At 37.4% G+C, this 23,236-nt stretch overlaps 2 protein-coding genes across 8 annotated transcripts in view; one reads left to right on the forward strand and one right to left on the reverse strand.

The window, feature by feature from the left end:
• Nucleotides 1-4,950, reverse strand: part of mllt10 (MLLT10 histone lysine methyltransferase DOT1L cofactor) — a 458,751-nt gene extending 453,801 nt beyond the window's left edge. For 2 of the 7 annotated variants that reach the window (XM_069914651.1, XM_069914639.1), the window contains exon 1: nucleotides 4,553-4,945. In XM_069914651.1, coding sequence (XP_069770752.1) covers nucleotides 4,553-4,697 — 145 coding nt within the window. In that variant the 5' untranslated portion in view covers nucleotides 4,698-4,945. Of the gene's footprint in view, nucleotides 1-4,552 lie in introns of all 7 variants that reach the window. The other 5 variants (XM_069914641.1, XM_069914640.1, XM_069914642.1 and 2 more) reach the window with 5 other exon arrangements.
• Nucleotides 4,951-11,859: 6,909 nt separating this feature from the next.
• Nucleotides 11,860-15,108, forward strand: skida1 (SKI/DACH domain containing 1). Its single transcript, XM_069914652.1, has 2 exons — nucleotides 11,860-12,025; nucleotides 12,186-15,108. Exon 2 carries the CDS (start codon nucleotides 12,192-12,194, stop codon nucleotides 14,679-14,681), a length of 2,490 nt encoding a protein of 829 aa, XP_069770753.1. The 5' UTR covers nucleotides 11,860-12,025; nucleotides 12,186-12,191; the 3' UTR covers nucleotides 14,682-15,108.
• Nucleotides 15,109-23,236: the final 8,128 nt, after the last annotated feature.

The following is a 23,236-nucleotide window of genomic DNA, read 5'->3' on the forward strand; positions in this document are numbered from 1 at the left end:
ATTCCTCAGTGCCGTACCATTTACCACTTATTGTAGACAGTAATTTACTTACAAACATTAATAGATGTATAAACACATACATGAAGTCATATGCAATTATGCATATGTATAGAGATTCACAAAAAAACATGCAAATACAAATTTACAGAATATATGCATGTAGATATGTACTTAACTACCTGTAAGGTAGCAGGAAAAGATACTCAAGTACAAATTTATACAGGTGCAATCAAGCAAATATAACCAAATATGGCACATACACACAAATTCAAGGCAGAAACATATCTTTGCTAAATCATTATCAAATGCACAAGGCACACAGATCAGATGTGCCTGCTTACAAACATAACCAAAGCCATTTACCCTTTATTGTACAGAGCCAAAGTTCTATGCACAAGTATGCAGTCAATCATGCCCAAACAACAAGATACGATCCAAATATATGACCTCCGCCAGGTGTATAGGAACACTATCACCTGTGGATACCCATCCAAGTCGTATATTATTCCGATTCATAAATATATTTATATCTACAATTATTGCTGGTTGCCAATGAAAAAAATTCTTGAAAAAATGTGCTTATCTACTCACATATGAAGCCACACAAATATTACACACTAATCTATGCAAGCAAAATAGAAGACAACCAGCCCAAATGGTCTACGAACCTGGGCAAGAATGTTCTATTCATTGCTTCATACTTATGCATAAAGGATCGAGATATATATGTAAAATCATAAATATAACACTCGTTTGTGAACACCTCTTTAAAGGAAGGCAGAACTACCTCATATGTAGACACATAAACACCCACATTCAAACACAATTGTATAAACATGAACTATACTACCCCAAGGCATCTACAACTGAAACAAATGAGGTCGTTCACTTTCATCTCCAGATCACTCCACTGCTTCTCTCCTTCTCTCCTCTGTAAAATGCTGTCCTACAAAACATGAACATATCTACACTCTTTCAGTTCTGCCTCTTGATCATCCTGAAATTAAGTTCTGCAACACTAGTGGACAAAGTTTTAGGAGTGTCATCAAACAAAATTTGATTGAGCCATAAAAGAAGATATTGGGGCAATTGACAAAGGAATTGGTCAAGGAGGGAGAACTTTCAATTCTGTTCTATTGAAGAACAAAATATGAGGATGGTCAAGAGAACTCAGTGGAGAAGGACATTACAAAAATGTAAAATAGCAAGGCCACAAAGAAATTCAAAATAATGATGAGAATTTAATGAAAAATTAAAAAGTTGCTCAACCTAAAGCCAATGTAACTCAACAAGCACAGGGATAGAGTGAATGGGATTAGTTAGAAATCGGATCAAGTTTTAGATTACCTCAACTACACAGAACAAAGACTATCCACCACTCAAATTTGGTCTTTACTTAAAAAGTACAAATGAGAATTTCAGAACCATGATCTTAGTGTTAAAGAAATATAGTCACAAATATATTTTGAGTCCAATATGATAATAAGAATCCTGTCATTCCAGGAATTAGATTGCTTCCATTGCTATTCCTGGTGTGGCCTTGCCAAAAGCATGGACAACTGCAAACAAAACCTCCCTATTTTTGAACTCTAATCCATTCACAATAAAAGCCAACATAACATTTGCCTTCTTAAATATTCGTTGAACCCACTCAGATTTCTATGTGGCACCCAGTTTGAAAACCATATTAACATATTTCCTCCAATGCCTTGACCTTTTAATTCATGCCCCAACCCATTATGTGGCACCTTTCAAATGTTTTTGGGAAATTTAAACACATTGCATATCTACAGGTTCCCTTATATCAACAACCATCACATGTTCAAAGAAATTGTACAAATTTCTCAAGCATGATTTACCTTTCATAAAATTGTGTTGACTACGTTCTATTACATTCGCCTTTCCTAAATGATTGGTTATTTCCTCTTTGATTATCGACTCTACCACCTTGCCAACAATGGTTGTGAAATTAACAGACCTTTTGATTTCTTTCCTTTTTGACTGTTTTCCAATCTTCTGGTACCATCCCAGAGTTTAAAATTCTCAACTAATGGGTCTACTATCTTTGCAACCACCATCTTAAAAAACCTCAGATTTATGCCATCTGGTCCCACCACTTAGTCTGCCTTTAGCCAAGATGAAAAGGTTGAAAGAAAAACAGCAGCAGGTATCTTGGTGAGAAAAGCTTTATTATATTCAGACACGAAGCAAAGATTCACCCAGTTTCTATCATGAATGCAATCACCATCAATAAACTCAAATCTACAAGTTAATGATGATTCTTGTAGGATGGAGCAAATAATTTTACTCTTCATAATGAAGCAATCACAACTGCTTTAACGACAATGCTATGAGAAATAGAGGAAATACACAGGCTTACCCAAGAAAGAGTTAAGTAAGTGATAGTGGCAGGAGAGTTGGAGGGTTGAGGAGTACTTAAGTATTTGAAATGTGTATGAAAGAGCTGATTATGCAAGAGGTGAAATTGAAGAACTCATAATAAGTGGAAGAGGTCTGCAAAGAGCATAATGAAAGAAAGCAAAATGATAGAGGGGTAGTCAAGTATATTTGTAAATGAACAAAATTAACACCCAAGTTGAGTAAAAGCTTATATGGAAATGATGTGAATTCCCACAACCCAAAATCCCAAAGATCAAACAGCACTGGATGAATTAAAAGGTATATTATAAAGTTAAACTAAAATTTCCTGTGGTGGGATGAATTTGAAAACATGGATAAATAATTTAATTTTGATGTAGGTACACATTACACAAATATTAACCTCCATGATTAATACAGACATGCATAAATCAATGATTAATAGATGTGCTTCTTTGTATTTTTTCTCAAAAGGTGCTCACCTCCATTCTGACTAACTTGTCTATTCCTTTTTCCATTATTGCAAACATCACAGTAAAACTCCAACAATCTGAAATGCTTGAGGTTTTGGACATAGACTGGCAGAAATTCCAAATGATTGCATGTTATTAAACAAACTTTTAATTCACTTGTTTTTCAAATATGTTACACAACAATACAATAAGTTCTCCGGTGAACAGGGGTCCATTAAGTGCAGGTATGGGTCCTGCTAAACCAGATGGTGAACATTTAAGATTTCCAAATAATCAGGATAAATTTCTATACCAGGATAGCCAAAACCTTTACAATTTGCAACATTGTGTATTTGTACAGCTTTGGATCGATTTAATCAGATCTGGCAATTTATCTACTTTGAAAAATGGTAAACTCCTGGTTTCTTTCTCATATTTCACACACCTCCTCAACCACAATGTCTGTATCATATGACTTTTAGGTAAAGGAATTCATTATGAACCAGTCTGATGCCTTCCAATTCCTCACAGGTTAACTACTTCATTATATGAACAAGAGGATTACGAGGGAAAGGGGCCTGTTATAGAACAAGGAAGTAATGCAAGGTCTTCACTAACCCCTCAATTCTTCAGAGCCACAATCATTTATACTACACTCTTATTTTAATTATTTCTAGTGCATAACTATTTAATGGCATTCCCAAATCTGGCATCAGAAAATTAATACCCCTCCTAAAATCAATCTGTGGGTACATAAACTTTTTTTTTGTCTCAAGATTGAATCTCTTAACCTCACTTCATTGGACTGATTGAACAGCATGTTCTGTTGTTGAATTCCGTGGAGGAATTGTTCAAATCTAAATTCATTTGGGAGCACTGTATCCTCAGGACTGCCTCACTTTTTCTCTGCTTTCCTCATCGGTCTGCTGTCATCTATTCATTCCATCTTTTTTTTCTGTAAATATGCAGACCTACGAACGCACATATACATTTGACAAACATACCAGACACACTTGCCCACATTCACTTCAATGAAACGTGCAAAATGTATATTCAATCGAATAAATTGAAATAAAGAGATAAGGACCTACAAGCACATACTAATAATCAGACTATGTGCTTACAGGACGTAGCCTCACTCCTATAAAGTTTAAAAAAAAACAAATGAAGCTCTGACAAGACGATCAAACTTGATAAAGGGGAATCCAGAAAAAAAAAAGACGTTCCTAGAAACATCAATACACACACATGCAGGTACATTTGATCAATATGCAGACGAACTTGTGTAATAATCTCATCAACAAAAAAGGTACATCGTGATTATGCACCCACGGGCAAATACATATACTCCGAGACCAAAAATGGATTGCTTTAGTGTGCCAATTTGAATAATTACATTTTATTTTTTATTAAAAATGATCATCCTTTCATTAAAATAGCTCCACACAGATTCCAGGAAGTTAGTCTTTCTCAATCATGAAATGGGATATTTTATGATTAACTGAACAGGTGAACAATTCACCTGTAAATTAATCCTTGTACGAGATTCATTGCACAAATCCAGTTTCTGTTCATTTTAAAAGAACGCTCAGATCAGACCTTCTTCAGGCCTAAAATAAAATGTATTGAAGTAAAGTCAGTACGGGGCCGGGCCTCCATCGAGGCTCCAGCCTGAAACGAGGCCAGAGGTCTGTCCTGATGCTGCCGCTGCTAAAAATTACCTTGATGAACGGCAACGTTACAACCGTGTCCGTCACAGTAAACTAGGGGGTTCTCAGCCCAGCCTCTCTCGTCTGAGCAAACGCAACAGCCGCCAATCATCTCCTTCATATTTGAAAAGTCAGCCGGAAGTCCACTCGAAACCATCTACGAGTAGAAAGAAGAGGGCAGAGGCAAAATGGGAGAAGAATCTGGTTTCGAAATTCAGGTCCCACATTGTTTTCGCCCCAGTCTGACGGGGGCCTGCCAGTGCGCACATCCACTCACACGCAGCCGGGGCTCGGGCTGCCGAGCAGGCGCACTGACAGCCCACGAGGGCTGCGAAATTCAAACGGCCGGTGTGGGGGCGGGGGGAAGGTGCGCGAGAATGTTTCACGCGCAGCTGAAGCTGATAACGGAAACTGCGCGAGCCATGTCTGTTTGTTTGCGTGCGTGTGTATGAGCGCGGAGGAGGAGGGAGCTTGTGTGTGTGTGGGGGGGGGGGGGGGGTTGGAATGACTGACAGCTCATGAACCAATCCGCTGCTCGGTTTCCACCTCCGGCTCCACCATTCCAAAACACTCGGCTGAAATGCCCACTCCAGCTTCCGGTGCTTTTTTTTTTGCGCTCGCGCGCTCATTGAGGGACTGAATGGGCATTGTGGGTAGATAAATGAGCCAAAGCCGGAACGAGTGAAGGTTAAAGGTGACGCACTCAACCTATCGTTACCCACGTGAACCAGGCTAAGTAGTTGCAGATCCCAACATTGAGTTTCAGAAGTGCTGCAGAGGGGGCTCTGGAAAGTTACAAGTAGTTTAATTTTTCTTGTTTTTTTTTCCCTTAAGAATTATTTTTCTCAGCAATTTTAAAACTATAAATATGTCGGGAAAGACAGCACAAAGAGTAAAAAAATCAAATTTTCATTTTGATGTAATCACCTTGTTCACGGTAGGTTCGCTAAATTTGCAAAGTGCGTGTTAAAATATTTTACTTTATAAACATGGATTGCTAAGTGCCGAACAAAAACTAATTCGATTAGTAAATTTGATTTTATGTCGATGAATAAATGACAGGACGAAAATACAAAGAAAAGTAGGGGCTGAAATTTCTCATTGGAATGTATTGGACGTAGCCTGATTGCAAACTTATTACAAAAAGCTTTGACGAAAAGAAATCAGCATCTTGTCTTCGTACTTTTCCGGATGTCTGTATTTAAAAACACGTTCGTGGAGTGTTTTATATTAATTCATCTTCCATGCCATTGGAGCCCAAACAAGATTCACATTTAACGGAATGCTGCAAATCTCTTCTTTATATTAAAATACATTTACGTCAATATTTACAAACAATCATCTTAACATGTTCACTCCGTGGAAATCAGGTCTCTACGATTGTTCATGATATTATTTCTGCTATGAATCCTTGAGCGATTAAAAAGGGAATACCGCATGGGTTGAGGCGTTGAGTTCATGAAAACCAATCTATTTCTGCAGGAAACCTTTTGGAATTTTCCTTTGTTCCATTCAGAACGTATTGGGTTTCCAACTTACTTCTGATTGAAATCTTCAACAATGAAAATTATATTTAAAATAAACATTTTGCACTCCTTAAGGCAAATCAAACAACTCGGGAGTAAAAACATGCCATTGATTTTTCGAGATGGAGAATGAATTCCCTTTGTTTCCCACGATCCCAACAGCGGCGTGTTTGCAAATGCTTACCTTCTGTGCTTTAAAATCGACAGAAGTATTTCCATGCATATTAGATCTCAAGAAGCTCGTTGGCGGTATCTGTAAATCTAGCAAACGGTGTTTAATGCACTACATTTTTTTCCTAATCTTCTTGTTTCTTTAAAGGCTGCCCTGCCGAGCACGTTGTTGCAGTAAGTTGACCCCCGCCTTCTGAATCGGTTACGTTACGACCCTCTAGTCCATCCTAATTCTGCTGCTGCCAGTCGAATTGAATGTCGAACTTTCAAAGGAAGTGGCCTCCAACTCCATTAAGAAACCTGAAAATATTTTTATTTAAATTTTATGTTACTTTTGTCTCTTTTGAGCGTTGCATTTGTTTAAATTTGATTTCAGAAGACGCTTTTTACGCATAAGCTGTAATTGAAAAAGACATCTCAAAGACTGCCCCCAAGTCCCAATATTATTGCAAAAGTCGTTTTTAGATTTGAAATAAATCGATTTGCTTCTTTTTCTAATGCGGCCCCAGCAATGCACTGCCTTCAAAAACCGCGCAATCTTTAAATATTCAATAGAATTGGGAATGTAACTGGATAAAGTAAATTCTACGTCCGGATAAATATTCACGACAACTATATAAATCGTTTGCTCTGCCTATTTGCTTAAACTAGCGGTAGATGCACATTTTCCTTTGCAGATGTATTTCTATAAGCTCATGGCTGGTTTCGGGGGAAAGGATGTTTTAAATGTCGCACATAAAGACTACTATTAATTTTAGATGTTGCGAATCATTGATTCTTACATACAACGTAATTCTTCACAAATTACACATTCCAAAAATCCAATTGTACGTGATTTTAAATACTTTCCAGGGCAAGCTAGCTGGGTAACATGGCAAAATTTGATAATGTCATAATTTTGTCGAATGTAAACGTACATTGACAGTCACAACATATTGTTAATTTAACACAGAGTCTATTCAAGTATTTACTCAATCCGCTAAACTGAACAGTTGATAGAGGGTGCTGAAATATTTATGTTTAAAAAGAGCATTTAGGGCAAGTTCAGTCCTGACCGAATTATAATGCTATTAATGACATTCCTACTTCTTGCCAACTGACTGCGAATTAACCATTCCTTACGTCATTTAACTGATTTATTCTCCATTCGAAATTTGTCTCTGACTAAAATCCTCGAAACTTGAGTGTTTGGATTTTTTTCATCATAATCAGTTGGCCCACGTGAAAACTCGAAATAGCAATCTTATTCCTCTCGGTATCCTATACGTAAGCGTAAAGAGGAATGTAGTCCCCTCTTTAACTGCTTTTTTTCTTGCTCGACCATTATCAGTGAGAAAGGGCGTCCTTTCTTTTTTTTTTGCAGAATGCACACTCTGATGGTCTGTCGAGAACAAAGCCTCCCCAGCCCCCCTTTGCATGTTCAATGCTTTGCAAATTTAGAAAGGCTGCATTGAGTTCGGGATAGGTCAGGGGGCAGGAGAGGGGTAGAAAGGTCAACACGTTTTGATTATGGGTCAGTAGGCAATTGGCATACAGTCTATATGCAAGTAAAATGGAACAAATTCTTGATGGAAATCCATCCTGGACGGTTGAAGTCAAATTTAACATATATTTTTTTAATCAACTTTTTTTTTCTTTTTGGCATCTTTTTCAATTATTTAGAAAGGGATTTGTAAAAAAAACCAGGATCATTATGTAAATGTTCTGCGCCAGCTGATGCATTTATAAAGTGTCACTTTTCGCAGTCTTTAAAATTTGCCACTTAAGTGATACTGCACCACACACAGGAAGGTTCCTTGTTTTGTAACAGTGAAACATTAATGCAAGCACAATTATAGTGGTTTATAAGTTTTAAAAAAAAGGTTGGTGTAACCAATGTTCTTTGAACAAATTTATGATATTAACCTACATTTTGATAGAGGATAGCTTAAGCCTTACACCTTTATTAACTCTTAACCAGCATTTGAACTCTGTTCCACATTCAAATATAACCTGTAATTAATTGTGGATAAACTGATCGTTCTGATATCATTATTGGTTTGTTACTTGTTGGGTCTTTTTTTAGATACATAAAAGTTTCATCAGTTCAGTGGAATGTGTCAATAAAACATTTATGATTATCAGTAGAAGCTATATATTTTGAACACTGTGTTCTAAATGTTCAAAAGTGTATTTTTACAGCAACGTTGCAGCTGATTTGTTATTTCGATGAATAAAGCATTTTTGACCAAGGAAGAAACCAAGAAGTCACTCGTGTGTGCATTGAGTCTCTTTCTGATGGCGTGGATAAAAATAGACTAGACTATCAGACTAGGTCCATAAACAATGACGAACCATCTCATAATAATATGGAGTTAAACAAGCTACAAGTCTATCTATTTAGTGGCAAAATTATTAAACAAGATTTGTTGACAAGTGAAAAAGAAGTTGTTGATAAACAATTTTATCCAAACACAGATGGCATGTAGCTTTTAAAACAACATCAGGCTCTGTTCTTTATGATTAAAATGCTTGTAATTCAATTGAATTCAGTATTTATCTGAAGATATAAAACACTCCCAGATTATGTTCTTTGTAATTCGAAATCACATTTAATTCACTTTATTGGCGGAGGATCTGGTTGGACAGTTGTATTTAAGAACTATTTCCCCCAGTTGACCTCTGTGCAGAAAATAGTTTGGGGTTTTTTTTTAATCTGAACGCCCGAGTGTAGCAAACTACTTCAAAATGATATTTTGTTTCACTTCCAAATTATATTTAATTCAAACGACGTTTAACATCTCCAATGAGGGATTGTATTTATCTGCGGAAATCACCTGCTATTGTAATTAGAACAATCCGTGTTGTTCTATGAAGGATGTTGCTGTCGCAGAGATCAAATCATTTACAATGGTCTTATATTTGATTAAAATGACAGGCAGCCACCTTGCTGTGTTGTCTCGCAGTTATCAACTCGGATATCTAGGCTTTGGATGAAAATCTATGTAAAACCTGTGTGTAGCCGCATGAATGCATCGGTGTATTTCCCTTATGTTTTAATCAAGCATTTTAAATCCTGTTATGATGCAACCTGGGCGATGTTTTTTAAAAAAAAGGCCAGCTCGCCGTGGATAGAGCCATGCGGAAACAACCCGCCTTTCGTGTATTTAGAAATGGGCCTCGAAGAGCTTTCTTTCAGATCCAACCCCTTGTTCCTGAACAGCCTTGGATATACGACGTTTAGTGATGTGCAAGAGCGACCTGTCATTTTCTGTCAAATATTGACGGTGACAAAAGCAACTGATGGCAGAATTAAGCAGCAAAAAATGGTTGTATAAAATTCAAGTCATGACAGTAATTGTGCAATTTTATGAATGATAACTGGAAATTGTTCAATACGTCTTCGTTGCTCTCCTTTTCATTTTAGCCTTTACAATAATTCCCTAAATGCCTTGCGTGCCCCAAATGGACGGCCATTACATATTATGCCCTCATGGTCCCTGTAATCCAGTTGTATCCATTACATCGGACAGCATCATTTTTAAAGCGATTCGATCATTAGTCTATTGTAGTATTCTTTAACCGATGAACTAATACAGAAAATCATTTGTGAGTAGAATGGTCTACATCTTGTGCAAATCAAAATCCAGAATCCCCATAATACCAATCAATATATCAAAATGGTGATGAAAACTGTGTTGTAAAGATGACCTCAACTATTATGAATAAGTGTATTTTGACACATTTTATGATGCTGGAAGCCGAGAAATTTATACAGACTCAGGCCGTTTAAGATGAAGGCTAATAAAGATCTGCTGGTCGTCAGCAACGATGCGTTGTCTGGTGCATTGACCATTAAATGAAGTTTGTAGCAAGAACTAGCGCCCTTTCGTCGCCCATTTCTGCTGTTGCGCCGCGAATACCGCTTCTTCTCCTATCTTTTTTTGTACTGGGTGCCATTAATTTTCAGACTTTATCTTGTATTGCTGGAAAGTTTGCGTGTCGCTCTTTTCTGACGACCTCTGGGCTCGGTTTTGCACTTTGAGGATCGTGCTTGGCAATTGTGCCCATACCTCGTCAAAGCGCTCAACTGCCGTGCAAGGGGTTTTTTTTTGCACGCTGCAGTCAGTAATCGAGTCCCTTTATTCTTAACTGCCTGGTCAGAAGAGCTTCGAGATGCTTAAATGATTAAGATATTAATTCTTTGTGCCACGTCGACTTTTCTCCACTGCAGTAAAATAGAAAGTTTAAGATTGTTGCAGACGACGTCAGAACCGTTTCCAGATACCTGCTTCTCCAGTCGCGAAGTGGCCATTGTGAAAACGGTCAGAATCCGCTGCCTGCTTCCAACCAGCAGCAGAAAAATACTTGTTCATTGAACTTTAATTTATCATATGCGTGTACCTATAGAAAATAGGGGCCACAGAATATTACGATACCCACCGTCAAGATCTTGATAGATGTTGTGCTAATCTGTCGCATGAGGTGCCAGGAAGTTCACCAATCTGATTAGATGAGCGACTGTTGCTCTATCATATTTATTTTGCAAAGATCTTTGTATGTGTGTGGGGAAAGGGAAATGCACGTAACATACAAATCGTCTCGACTAAACACCATTTTCCTCCTGAAACCTAATCAGATTTAAAATGATTTTACACATATGCATATTTTGTGTCATTAATCTTATTAAAGTCAGAAAGTTTCAAATAATACGCGTTCTCCCTTAATGAGTTCATTCAACTGGCGTCGTTAATACCCTTTGAAGGATAAGGGGAAGAAACCATTACATTTAGCCAGTTGTATCTCGGTCGTCCAAACATTACAGTCCTAAAGGTATGCCCAAGCTAGATTGCTGGGCAGACAATAGTTAAACAAGGAAATGTGATATTCACGACTACATACTTTGACAATTATGTTCATTTTGGGATATTCGACGATTTATCCGCATCATATTGTTAAACACGTGTTGATAAGTCAATAAAACAATGTACAAAAATAAAATTCCATTTGTCTCACTGAGAGCGTTACTAAATCTGGAGCTGCCTTTGATGCAAACAACGCAAAATCTGGAAAGGTGGTACTTCATCCAAGGATGCAATTAAAAAAAAATTACAAACAGCAAATTCGTATCTTATTAAAGAAAATGAGAACTTTAGACTGAATGGAAGAATGCGGCTGATTGTCGTTGGGAAATCAAGAGGCCGACTTCAAAAAGAAAAGAAAATGTATAATGTGTCCATCAAATATTTTGCATCCATAGCACTGCCTGACCTGCACACTGCGGAAAGTCACGTATAAAACTATTACGATCATTTTCATATTCTTTATATCAATTACGTCGGAAGGCACAATAAATAAATGTATAAAATAACCCAGGTAGCTTGCGGCTGCTAGAGCGCTCTATAGGATGGGTTTTATTTCGGGGGAGGGGGGGAATATATTAAAGATTTGCATACTAACTGTATTTACTTCAGCAAGAGGGTGGGTGTATAAGGATATGCTAATTAGTGGGGGATTTTTGGAAGGGGGTGGAATATCAATTTTTATTGCATCACCTGTCAGTGGCATCCAATCAGAGCTGGCTTTAGGGGAATTAATTGATGAAGGTGTCTCCCGACGAGCTCACTTCACTCTGTCATCTTATTTGTGGGAGAAGCAGCGGCGGGAATAGCAGCTGCATTTCTCCCTCTCCCTCTCTCTTTCTGTCTGTCTGTCTCTCCTCTCTCTCCTTCCTCTCTTTCTCTCTCTCTCTTTCTCCATCTCTCTCGATTCTCTCTCGTATTCATTTGGAACAATTAAAGGACTGCAGGTATAGCAATACGCATACTGTGGAAATTGCGCTGCATATAAATAACGTGATGCTACTTTTTATTCATTACAATGCCATATGCTATGTATTAAATATTAGCCCAAAGTTTTCTTTTAAATCAACTGTATCAGAAAAAATAATTATATGTGTTTTCAAACAGGATGCCATGAGGAATGTCGAATTTCGCGGTCGATGTTTTTTTTCAGCGAATGTGGGACAGAATTTAGTTGTCGATATGGGAGACTTGGAATCAGGTTATGAAGAGGTGGATGGTGTGAGACTTGGTTACCTTATAATTAAGGGGAAACAAATGTTTGCGCTTTCTCAAGTATTCACTAATCTGCTGAAAAATATACCCAGGACTACAGTACACAAAAGGATGGACCATCTCAACGTGAAGAAACATCACTGCGATTTGGAAGAATTGCGAAAACTCAAGGCAATAAATTCTATTGCTTTTCATGCAGCTAAATGCACTCTAATTTCTCGGGAAGACGTGGAAGCCCTGTACACTTCATGCAAAACCGAGCGTGTTCTCAGGACCAAGCGGAGAAAAATAAATGGAACATTGTTGTCCACGGGGCTCAAACCGGAGAAAGCCCCCACCGATCGCTACGCGAGTTTTCTGAAAGAGAACAAAGTTTGGTTGAGTTTGAATGGAAAGCCGCAGCCTTTGACTGGAATTAACAGGAGTTTACAAGGAGGCGGTAGCTCGCTACCGGCTTCCGATCTACCTCAATTTTACAGCAAATTTACTCGCCACAGTTACACAGAAATGGTCCGGTCGCATTGCAAAGCCCCTCAAAACTACGAAACCGCTGAAATATCGAGTAACTGTGTAGCATTTCATACCAATCATTCCTTATTTCGGAGCATGATTTGCCGACATCCCGTATTTTACCAATCCGCCATCGCCTATTACCCGAAGTCTCCAAATGCAACCGGGTTAACATATTATTTCAGACGCAAAAGTTCGTGTGAAATCACTCAGAAACATTCGGGGAGTTCAAGCACTGCCAAGCGAGTCTTACTGGCGGCAGCTTGTCCTAAATCTTACAAAACTAAAGGAGGGGATCAATGCTTGAATAAATGTCATCTTGCCAACGGACTGCATTGTAACCAGGGGCCCCTGCAGGAAAGCTGCAGCAGCGATTCCGAGTCGAGCTCCTTCTCTGATCGCGCACTCAACGACTCGGACTTTGGGTCAAGTTTGTCCAGCTCCAGCAACTCGGTTTCTTCCGACGAGGAAGAAGAGGACACCGTGTCCGAATCGTCCGACGTAACATCGGCCAGTGACGAGGACAGCTCGTCCGAATCTGATTCTAGCTCCGTTTCCAGCCAAGTTTCACTTCAAAGCATTCGATTCAGGCGTACCAGTTTCTCGAGCATCTGCAGCAAACCCCTTGTCTTAACGCAGCCCAGTTTCCACTACCAGTTCCAAGCCAAAAACAACAGTGAAACAGCCGGCAACGATCTTCCCGAAGGAAGAAGTTCACATTGGAATTTAAAGTCCTCGACTGTTGTGAAGAGAAATGAGCAGAACTGGACAATTAAGTCACATAACGTGTGCTGCTCAACCAGCTATGGAAGTTGTGTGGCCGAGATAAATAACGATAGGATATCCGAACTTCCATTCCCACACTCTGAAATTTCACATCTAAAAAGGACTGAATCGACAAGTAACCGTGCTGCAGAAGGGGGGCCTGTTCTCAGCCCAAAGGAAAACACCGAGTTTCCACAACAAAGAACATTAACAGAGTCGAGGAAATGCCTCAGAGCAACTATATCACACTGCGCAGAAGAAAACAACGTGACAATAGTTCCTGGACCTCTTGAGAATGATTCCCCATTAGCAGTAAATGTCGAAAAAGAATCGAAAATCATTACACTGTCCTCGGCTTTGCAGAGCTTAAATGCCAACAGTAGTCAGGGGCCTGCCGTTCATATTGACAGTGACGATGCAGGCATTATGCACAATATGACAGTAAAACTAGAAGAAAATAGCTGCGAGGAAGACTATGGATACACGACCCAACAACCGAGAAAGAAACTCAAGTATGCGTGCAATGTATCGAAGCAAGCAGTAACCACTTTAAGTGAAAATAAAATGCAAGAGGGTTTTTCGACGAAAGCAAAAGAAAGCTACGTGTGCACTGAAAAAGCGACCAATTCCCAAAACCTCTCCAGACGAAGCGAAGATCTTGAAAGCACTTTAAACATTCCAGTATTAGAAGACTACGAATTTCGAAATGGTGCGAGAATAAGAAGGAATTACAGAACTTTAGTGTTGGGGAAACAACATACTTTGCAAAACTCGTCTGTCAAAACAATAGTGAAATCAGAGAATCCGCGTCTTACAGGTAAAACAGATGTGCATGAAGAAACTCTTGAAGAATTTGCTGGTACAAATAAACGTAAGCGAGTAGCCAATGGTGTAGCATCCACGTTGAAAAGGCCATTTAATTTCATGGCAAATTTTCCCTCTCCACCGTCACTAATTATTGGAAACGATGGAGATTTGTGCCCTGCGTACTCTCTGAACTCTACTAAGGATCCCGAAGCACCTCAGAAGGCCCATCCTGTGTGGAAATGGCAGATGGGTGGTTCAGCAATACCTCTCCCCCCTAGCCATAAATTCAGACGATTTAACTTATGAAAGGGATATTTTGGATTTTTTTAAAAAAATACTGCCTGCGCAAAATTTATATTAGAACGTACTTTCCTTTTTTTTTTGTCAGAAAGATGTCCGGATATTAAATATTAAATCTCGACATTCAGCAAAATCTCATATTGGAATACTGTTCTAAAGACCGAAAACCTTCCGTGTGGATTATTCTTTTGATTTACCAAACGCCGATTTCTACTGACCGAGCCATTCCACAGTACACTTTTTGAACTACTAATGTCACTTTGAAATTGTTTTACGTTTGCTTTCGATCACTTAAAATAATTTTTTTCCAATGTTCAAATATAAGTCAGAACCACAACAGGGTTACTGCAAAATGTACGTCTCAAGTCGAAATAGTGAAATGTTAGAAAATGAGCCATTAAATGTATGCACTACAGTTTTAAATCGCAAATGACTTCATGTTTTGCCTGAGTGATTGATTATACAGTATTGGAATCGTAGCAGAGTATGAACGTATGTTTAACTTTAAAAAAAAGAATGTACCTTCATTTGACTCAATATGGCGGTCAGTCTATATAAAATAAGCTTTTATCCTGAAAGAGTCCCTATCATTGGTGTTTAGATAGATAAGTGCAAGCAGGTTACTGATTTCAAAGCTTTGTTGTCTTTAATTCTTAAACGTAAAATAATTGCTTGAAATGTTTACCTCTAGAACCCTGAGAATGGCCACATTAACCTTGGTTTTAGCCCTAACTTTGTAGGTTATTACATACAGGTAACTAAGATTTTTTTTTAAAAAAAGAAAACCACTAATCAAGGAGTGAATATAAAGCAGAATCAGTCAGGTGATGGGTCTATTTTTGATTGTTTTGAGCATTCAATCCTAAGGCAATTAATGCAAACACATGGCTCATGTGGACTAAATAACTTTAAGGCCTTACGAAATAGGAAGAATTTAAAATTTTTGATATGATGTAGATATCAAACACCCAGTGAAGATTCCAGAAGTAATGCAAATGACAATCAGTCAACCATGCTTATATTTACACCAAAAGATAGAAACTCCAAATATGAGGTACATTGCAAGGATTTGGGGGAGACATCTGCTTACCGTCTTCAGGGACTTCCTTCAGAAAGTCTAGACAGAGTTTGCACTGTTAATATTATATAATTTAGCATTACATTGAAATGTATGACAGACAATGTAGATGTGTCTTGATTACATTTGTTTTTTTCATTTTGCAAGAATCAATTAGGTTATTATTTACACCATCCTTGAATTTAAAAGAGTATCCTTGTTTGGCATTTTAACTTAAGAATTACAATTGCTTGAATTAACAAGCAGTATGTTAATTAGACATTTTGCACATCATGAGGGCATTTAGGTTCCTGAAATATGCAGAGGAAGTGGGGTTGTTTAAAATGAAGATGTTGTAAACCTTGTAAAAATGGCTGTATCAAAGGGATAGACAAAAAGTTAATGATTGAGAAAATGTGTTACATTTAGACATTTCACACATAAATGTCCAAGACTCTGAAAACTGATCACGAAAAAAAATGTAGTGTTTGTATTTTTTTAAAAGATGCTTAACCACACTTGGCTTTATAGGAGCATTACAGAAAGAGATAACAGAAGTTCTTATTTAGGTTGTCATCTGTGCAGCTACTTTTATTTATTCACATTCAGATATCAATAGAAATGCTACACTAGTACTAGTTAGAATTCTTAGAATAGAAGTACACTGTGCTGCTAAGCAGTTTCAGTGGATACCACTTTGAATCCCCTATTATCACAAACCAGTCCCTTGTTATATCTTCCAAGGACACTTGATATTCGAAACAGACAGTGGGTAATTTCAGCTTTCAATGCTGTCTTCTATGTTTCTCATGCTCCATGAATGTACACTTAAAAAAACGGTTTTCTCATCTTAGGTGAAGCAGAAGATTTTTTATATATCCTATTGTAACACACAGCAATTTTATTCCCAATCCGTGTATATAGAGAGAAATTTTCAACCAGCAAAAAACGCATGACGCATTGCTTATTTAAGTTAATGTGCTGCTAACTGTAGAGCACTTTGCCATTGCTGACATATGTGACTTATTAGCAGTCTGTGTTGCAATGATTTATCCTAAGAGTCTGTTTTTTTTTAAAAAGGACGTTTTCACTGGTCAAACACTGGTTAAAAATAAATATATTAAATTAACCATGGAAAAAACACCTCACAAATGTTACTTCCTGTAAAATTATTATATTTTGTCTCATATGCAATAAGGGCACAATAAGTATCTACAAGACAGTCAAAATTTAATGAAAGAAGGTATCTCAGTGTTTGTAAATACCAATTTGGTAGGTAAAACGATGTTTTAAATCTATTAAAATGCGTGAAGTAGTTAAATGATGAACCAATGTAGCACAGCACCAACATCGAACACTGTTGTAACAAGTGATCTCAATTCAAAAAGCGTAAAAATCTGTTCTGGGTGATCTGTTGTCTTCTATGTCATAAATGTTTCTTTTTTTTCTACTGCTCTGCTAAATCATTTTGGTCTGTTTTAAGCTTGCTTCATCTTGGTTTTTAGCTCTTGTTTTAACATTGACGTGGCCTGAAACCACTGCAATCAAGGCTGGCAAATTTTTGCGTGAGGTTCTCACAATAGGGGTTTAGTCAATTGACAGTTTCAAAACAAGCTGCTTCCCTCCAGATGCTTGGGTTTCTCTTCATGCCATCCTTAGTATTTCATTCTCTCCTGTGCATACCTTAGTTTGCAATGTAAAGATTGCAACAGCTGTGTTTGGAAACAAAGGCCATTTTCAGGGTCATTGCCACTTATTTTATACTTACTAAAACTGTTATGATCTGGGAAACTGCAAAACCTATGTTTCATGACAAATAAAATGAATAGGCTACATTGGGTGCTGAAATAATTACATGATATTGTAAGGGGTTTCTTTCATACAATTATTTACATATTGTATGTATAGACATGTTTGTGAGTGAATATATACATACATTGACAGATATGTGTACATACTACGAATATAATGTGCAAGTCTAAAAGTTGTGTTCAACTCATTAATGATAATGATCCTAAACAGAACATTGAAATGAATTAAACAACAGGCCTCGATATTTTCTTATATCCTAAAGGAAATGCTTAAAATTTCCGCCATATTGCGCTACTGATCCCAAGGTCTTTGTTGTTATTCAGTTAGAACGAGTGTTTACTGAATTTGTGACTACCTCATTAGTTTATGCGGAACAGATCTCCCTTAGAGTGTGATTTATAACGCAAGTTCCTCTGACATTTTAGCGCACAATATTAAGCTGTAGCATGCTAAAGAAGAAACTAGAATTAAACTCCATTAAAGATGGCGAATCTGTGTGTGGTTAGCAATTTGCCCCCTCTTTTCTGCAGTTCACATGTTAATTTCGCTGTTAAGCAGGGTTGTCCAGTTTCCCTTTTGTGTTGTTAACTTGCTGCTCCAAAAGCCCCGCAAAACTGAGCAAATTAAAGTAAATCACAGCAATCTAACTATCAGCAGATGCTCCGGATTCCTCCTGATTGGAGTTAATGATATTCGACAGTTAATACCGATTTTTTTTTAAAAAAAATCCTCTCAATCAAACTCTTTTTTAATCTTCCAAGAGGTTTCAGGCATTATAATTAAAATAGAGCGATTGGATGGTATGACTGATGCCACAATGCCCATTCAAAATGTTTAGATGAGATAAAACTATTTTTGCAACAATGATACCGTTTATAATTGACACAGTATCGGAATGTTGTGGATGGAGTTTGGTTATAAACTAGAGATGAGATACGGTAGAGCTAGCGTGTGTGCCCCCTGAAACCTAGTTTACTTCTAAGGCGTGTGAAATTACGCACTGCTCTCCTAAAGACTGGATAATTTATCGTAAATAGTTAGCTCTTTGTAAACGACTTTATTATGTTGTTTCTTGTTAATTGTTGATAGAATCCCCATTGTTAGGTGTGAATAGGTTTATGGGCTAACCTGGTCATTGCTGCAATCAAGAGACAGTCAATGCTCGCCGCAGCGACTGTGGCGTACCTTTTTTCTAAAAAAAAAGAGGATTCCGGATTCTGATCACACAAAAATATCAGTTGCACTAATTCTCTGGGCTGTCAAAGTTTTTTTAAAAAATGCTTAAATGTTACATCTGCATTGAAAAAACGCCACAGAATACTGTGGTCTGGATCTGTTAAAATGACGCTTGATATATCCTGTTGGTAAATAATCAAACAAATAAAAATATAGTCTCGATTTTCTGTGGAATGGTGACACCGCGCTACTTTTTCCAGAGCAGTCAACTCGACTTGGATTTGAAGTCAAAAGGCAGGCGTAAACCGACATGCTAACTAACACCCACTGCTCAGAAAAAGTTGACAGAATCAAATCCGCCGTTTAAGTCGATAGAAAATGAATGATGCGATCGGGTTATGATATGATGTGAATTTTCAGTTTGCAGATTAAATACAGGAATTCGGGTTACAGAGACGGCCTACAAACATATTTATGGTTGAAAGACAATCCATCAATGAACATTTGTTAAGCATTTCACAATCAATCAGACCAATCGTTGTACTATCAAATTATCGATTTTATTGGAATCTCACGGTTTAATCTTTAACGCCGCTTCTTTATTGTTTTACCTTTAAGAGGCAGTTTGGAGCCTTGTGTAACGCAGTTTAAATTTATAGTGTTTTTTGAATCCCCAATTTTGAGAACAAACAGACTCGTTTCATTAATCTGTGATCGGTATTCCCAAAGACAGCAAAGGACCCAGCAGGGGAACAGACGCTTGTGACACGTGGGGTCAGGATAGTTTCCAAAAGTGGAGGCGTGTGGTTAATTCTTTACTTCCAGTAGTGGCCCTTTACCCGCGGATCCTGGGCTGTAGTTCGCGTTTTCAGTACTTCATTTTAAATAATGTACACAGATGTATGAAATATTTAATGGCGCTGCGAGCTTACTCTATTGCGAGAAAATCAATAAAGGTTCCTTATGCACATGAATACACAAAATGTTTAGGTCAAGGTAATTTATTTTAAATCCAATGTTGTATAATACATACAAGTTTTACATCCACATAACGAGCAGTAACTAAGTTTGGTCTGCAAGAGGAAACAGGAAAATTGTAATGAACATTAAAAAAAATACCTGAAAACGTACTGGAAGAATTGGTTATTTATCTCACAATTAATATAAAATGTACAGTTAACAACTCTTAAAAACTATTATCGTCTTTTATTGAATAGAAAATTGTTTCTGTAAAATTGATTTGGTTATAATGAAACGTTCGTTTTGGACAAAGAGAAAAATATTACAGTTTAGCATGAAACGTTTTATGTTCTGCTCAGGACTGCAGATAATTCGTCTTTGCATCTGTACCAGTTTGTAATCTTTACTATTGGAAGCCCTCCTTTCACGATAGCCGAAAAACGGATTTGTTTGATGCAACAGAGGAGAGTTTGGGGGAAAAAAGCAATACGGAAATTGTGTTCACGCCAGTTCTATTAAAAAAAATTCAAAGTTCTGCTCAATGTTATCGGCGCCAGTTCTCAATCACAAATGGTAGAACCATTCAATGACTTGTATCCCACTCACACTGAACATGGGTTCATTTCATTGGAAATTTCCATTGTCTTCTTGACACGTGCCAAGTTTTGATTTAATCTTACAAATTTTCCGATAAATTGACGATCTTTTGCCTTCCATGGACGCTGCCTGATTAGTTGAGCTCCTCCAGCATTCAGTGTGTTTTTTTGGGAAGTCCCTTGGAATCAAATTTTAAAACTAAAACTTATCGATAGTCTAATGACAAACAATCAAAGAGGCCACAGTCTTTTTCCATTGTTGCCATATAGCTTTAATAACGGACACTAGGTATATATTCTGTAAAATCTGCTTTGCCGGTTTATTTGCACGCAATACGTGGTCCGATGATCTTTTATTTCATAAAATTGGACTAAATAACATTGTTATCTAACTTCTGAACTTAAATTTGGCAGAATTCTGCAAAATTAAATATTAAGGTAATTCGGTTTTAAGCTACCGTTAAACATAAAGTTAAAATTGTATAATAGCACAGAGATCTTAAGGTTATAAATGTCCAAATTAAAGGATATATTACGTTTTACGTATTCTCAAAAGCTAATTAAACTGTAGTAATAAAAGGCTGCCTTTTAAACTATGAAAACAAGAAAGTGGTATCAGGGGGACGGGGGGAGGGGTAGTGATCGCAGAAGAGCGCAAAAAAAAAACCTTCCAATGAATTGGAAAGATAACGGTGGAATCTGAGGACAGCCTCGGGCAAAATCAAAGAAAACCTGCTGATTTACGCGAAGTTTCCTCGTTGATCTTTAATTAGATGATATTACTACCATGCATTTGTGAAAATTCATGATCCTTCTCTTTTAATCTGAAAAGTTTGAGACCACAGTTTGGTTTAAAATATGTTGATTTGCGAGATTACTACTGCACTGTATGTTTAGTAATTTGTCAGCCATAAAATTATTTTTGTACTTAATGGTAACATTCGCCTATTGCAAAGAACACATTACGCATACACGTTGATGTGAAAATTAGATGGGGACACAGAAGTACAAATTAATTTTTACTTTACAACACGTCCCTATCAATCACCTGACTTTGTTTTGCAATCACAAGTTCCAGTTTCTAATCATAGACCTGTCTAAGACAAATTGAGGCGATTAAACTTTTCCAACTCAGGATGAAAATAAGATTTTACGCACCAATCATTTGTACTCTATGTGGCAAGGATAATCTCGTTTACGACTGACTGGTGTACCCTGTTTGTGAGCGGCCAAAGGTTAGAATTGAATGTACGCCTATATGTAAAAAAAAAACCCACCTTTGTACAAAAAAAAGTGAGATTTAAGTTTCATCCCCTAAGTAAAGATTTAAGAGAAACCACCAGTTCTCTCCAAATCTCAGTGGTTAGAACAAACAAACTGGATCTACATCAGTGGTTTCCTCTTTGTTCTGACTCCACATCGAACAGCTGCTTTGGCTAACTCTGCACTTCCACTTGATGTTAGGCGTTAAAGTACTAAACACCAATCCCATTTTATTCGAACACGGAACTAAACTAAATGTGTTTTAATTGTACCAATGATTGAAAAAAAAACTGCATTCTCTCTATTGGGAAATGAGAACGCAAGCAGTTGGTTTTCGAGTCCGCTCGGTGGATGCCCCCACCAACTACTCACCCCACCCCCTCCATGCACTGATAAAACATAACATAACGCCCTGGACGAGAAAAGGGCACTCGGTCATCTGAGTTTACACCTTTCCAAATGTCATAGCACGAATTTGTTTTTACAGTTTTTGATATATTAATATTTCGTAGAACATAAATAATCGCAGGTAAAATCGGCGAGAAAGGTGGAGAGATTAAGAGATAGACAAATAGCGAGCGTGAGAGAGCGAGAGGGAGAGAATTAATTCTGATCACCGGCTCCAGCCGTAGTCGGAACTGTGATTTCGAGGGTGAAGAAATGATGTGAACTCAAATCAAGCACTCATTACAACACTTCAGTATGAACATAAACGTCCTGGAATTCAACTCGCGCTGCGTTATTACACATTGTTTATTTTTACATTTTTTCGAGAAAATCAAAATGTTTCGAGGAGAAAATATTGTCCATTAACTGTTTTGCTCAGTTGAGGAGAAAGAACGCTTGTCATGGATTTACTTTCATTTATCAGATGCAAGGAAGGCGAGGTGTTAAAGTAAGGCGTCTCAAGCGAGGAGATATGGAAAGATTAATGGTTGTTTTTGAAAGCAATCCCAATGAATGGGATTATGAAAATGCCAATAATATATCCTGCTTTGCGTGCATAGAGATTTGTGACAAAAAAGGATTCAAATAGGAAGCTAAAATAGAAAATTAAACTGGAATGATCTTTCTCTGTAACCCACTGTAAGTCGATGTCAATTAATATAATTAGACAGTAAAACGTGGAATCTTTTTGCTTAATAGATTTCTTCTGTACATTCATTATAGATTGTTTAAATTTTATTAGTCTTTTCTTTTTTTGCAGTCCATTTTTTCCCAACCGAAAACGGTAAGACCCTTTTCCAAAGAGAAGTGCAAAAACGCCTATGGATTCACCTGTCGTCAAATCAGAAATCAGCTGACAGTCAGAACTCATAATGGATGTAACAAAAAGAGCACTTAAGGTTCAATGCGTTTTGTGTTAAACTTTAGAAAACTGGAATTGTAAAATATTCCAGAATTTGCAGCCGTGTTGACCAGGAATATCCATTTCTTACGTTTTCATAAGCTGATTAAACGTGAACATCCCTCTCACGTTTTGAATATTGATCTGTGTACAGATAAGTCAAACTCCCTTTGAATGTGCATGTTCTAACTAGCGGATTTTACTTTCAAATGAAGAAAAAAGATGAACGATTAGTCGAGAACAATATCCTTAAAGAATTTCACTGTGCCTTTATGGGAGACGTTTAACAGCATCGACGGTTAATTAATATTGTGGTAGATTGTCTGCAGGCAGCTGCAAGAAAACACAA

Source organism: Narcine bancroftii, chromosome 1 (genome assembly GCF_036971445.1).
Source record: "Narcine bancroftii isolate sNarBan1 chromosome 1, sNarBan1.hap1, whole genome shotgun sequence".
NCBI lineage: Eukaryota > Metazoa > Chordata > Chondrichthyes > Torpediniformes > Narcinidae > Narcine > Narcine bancroftii.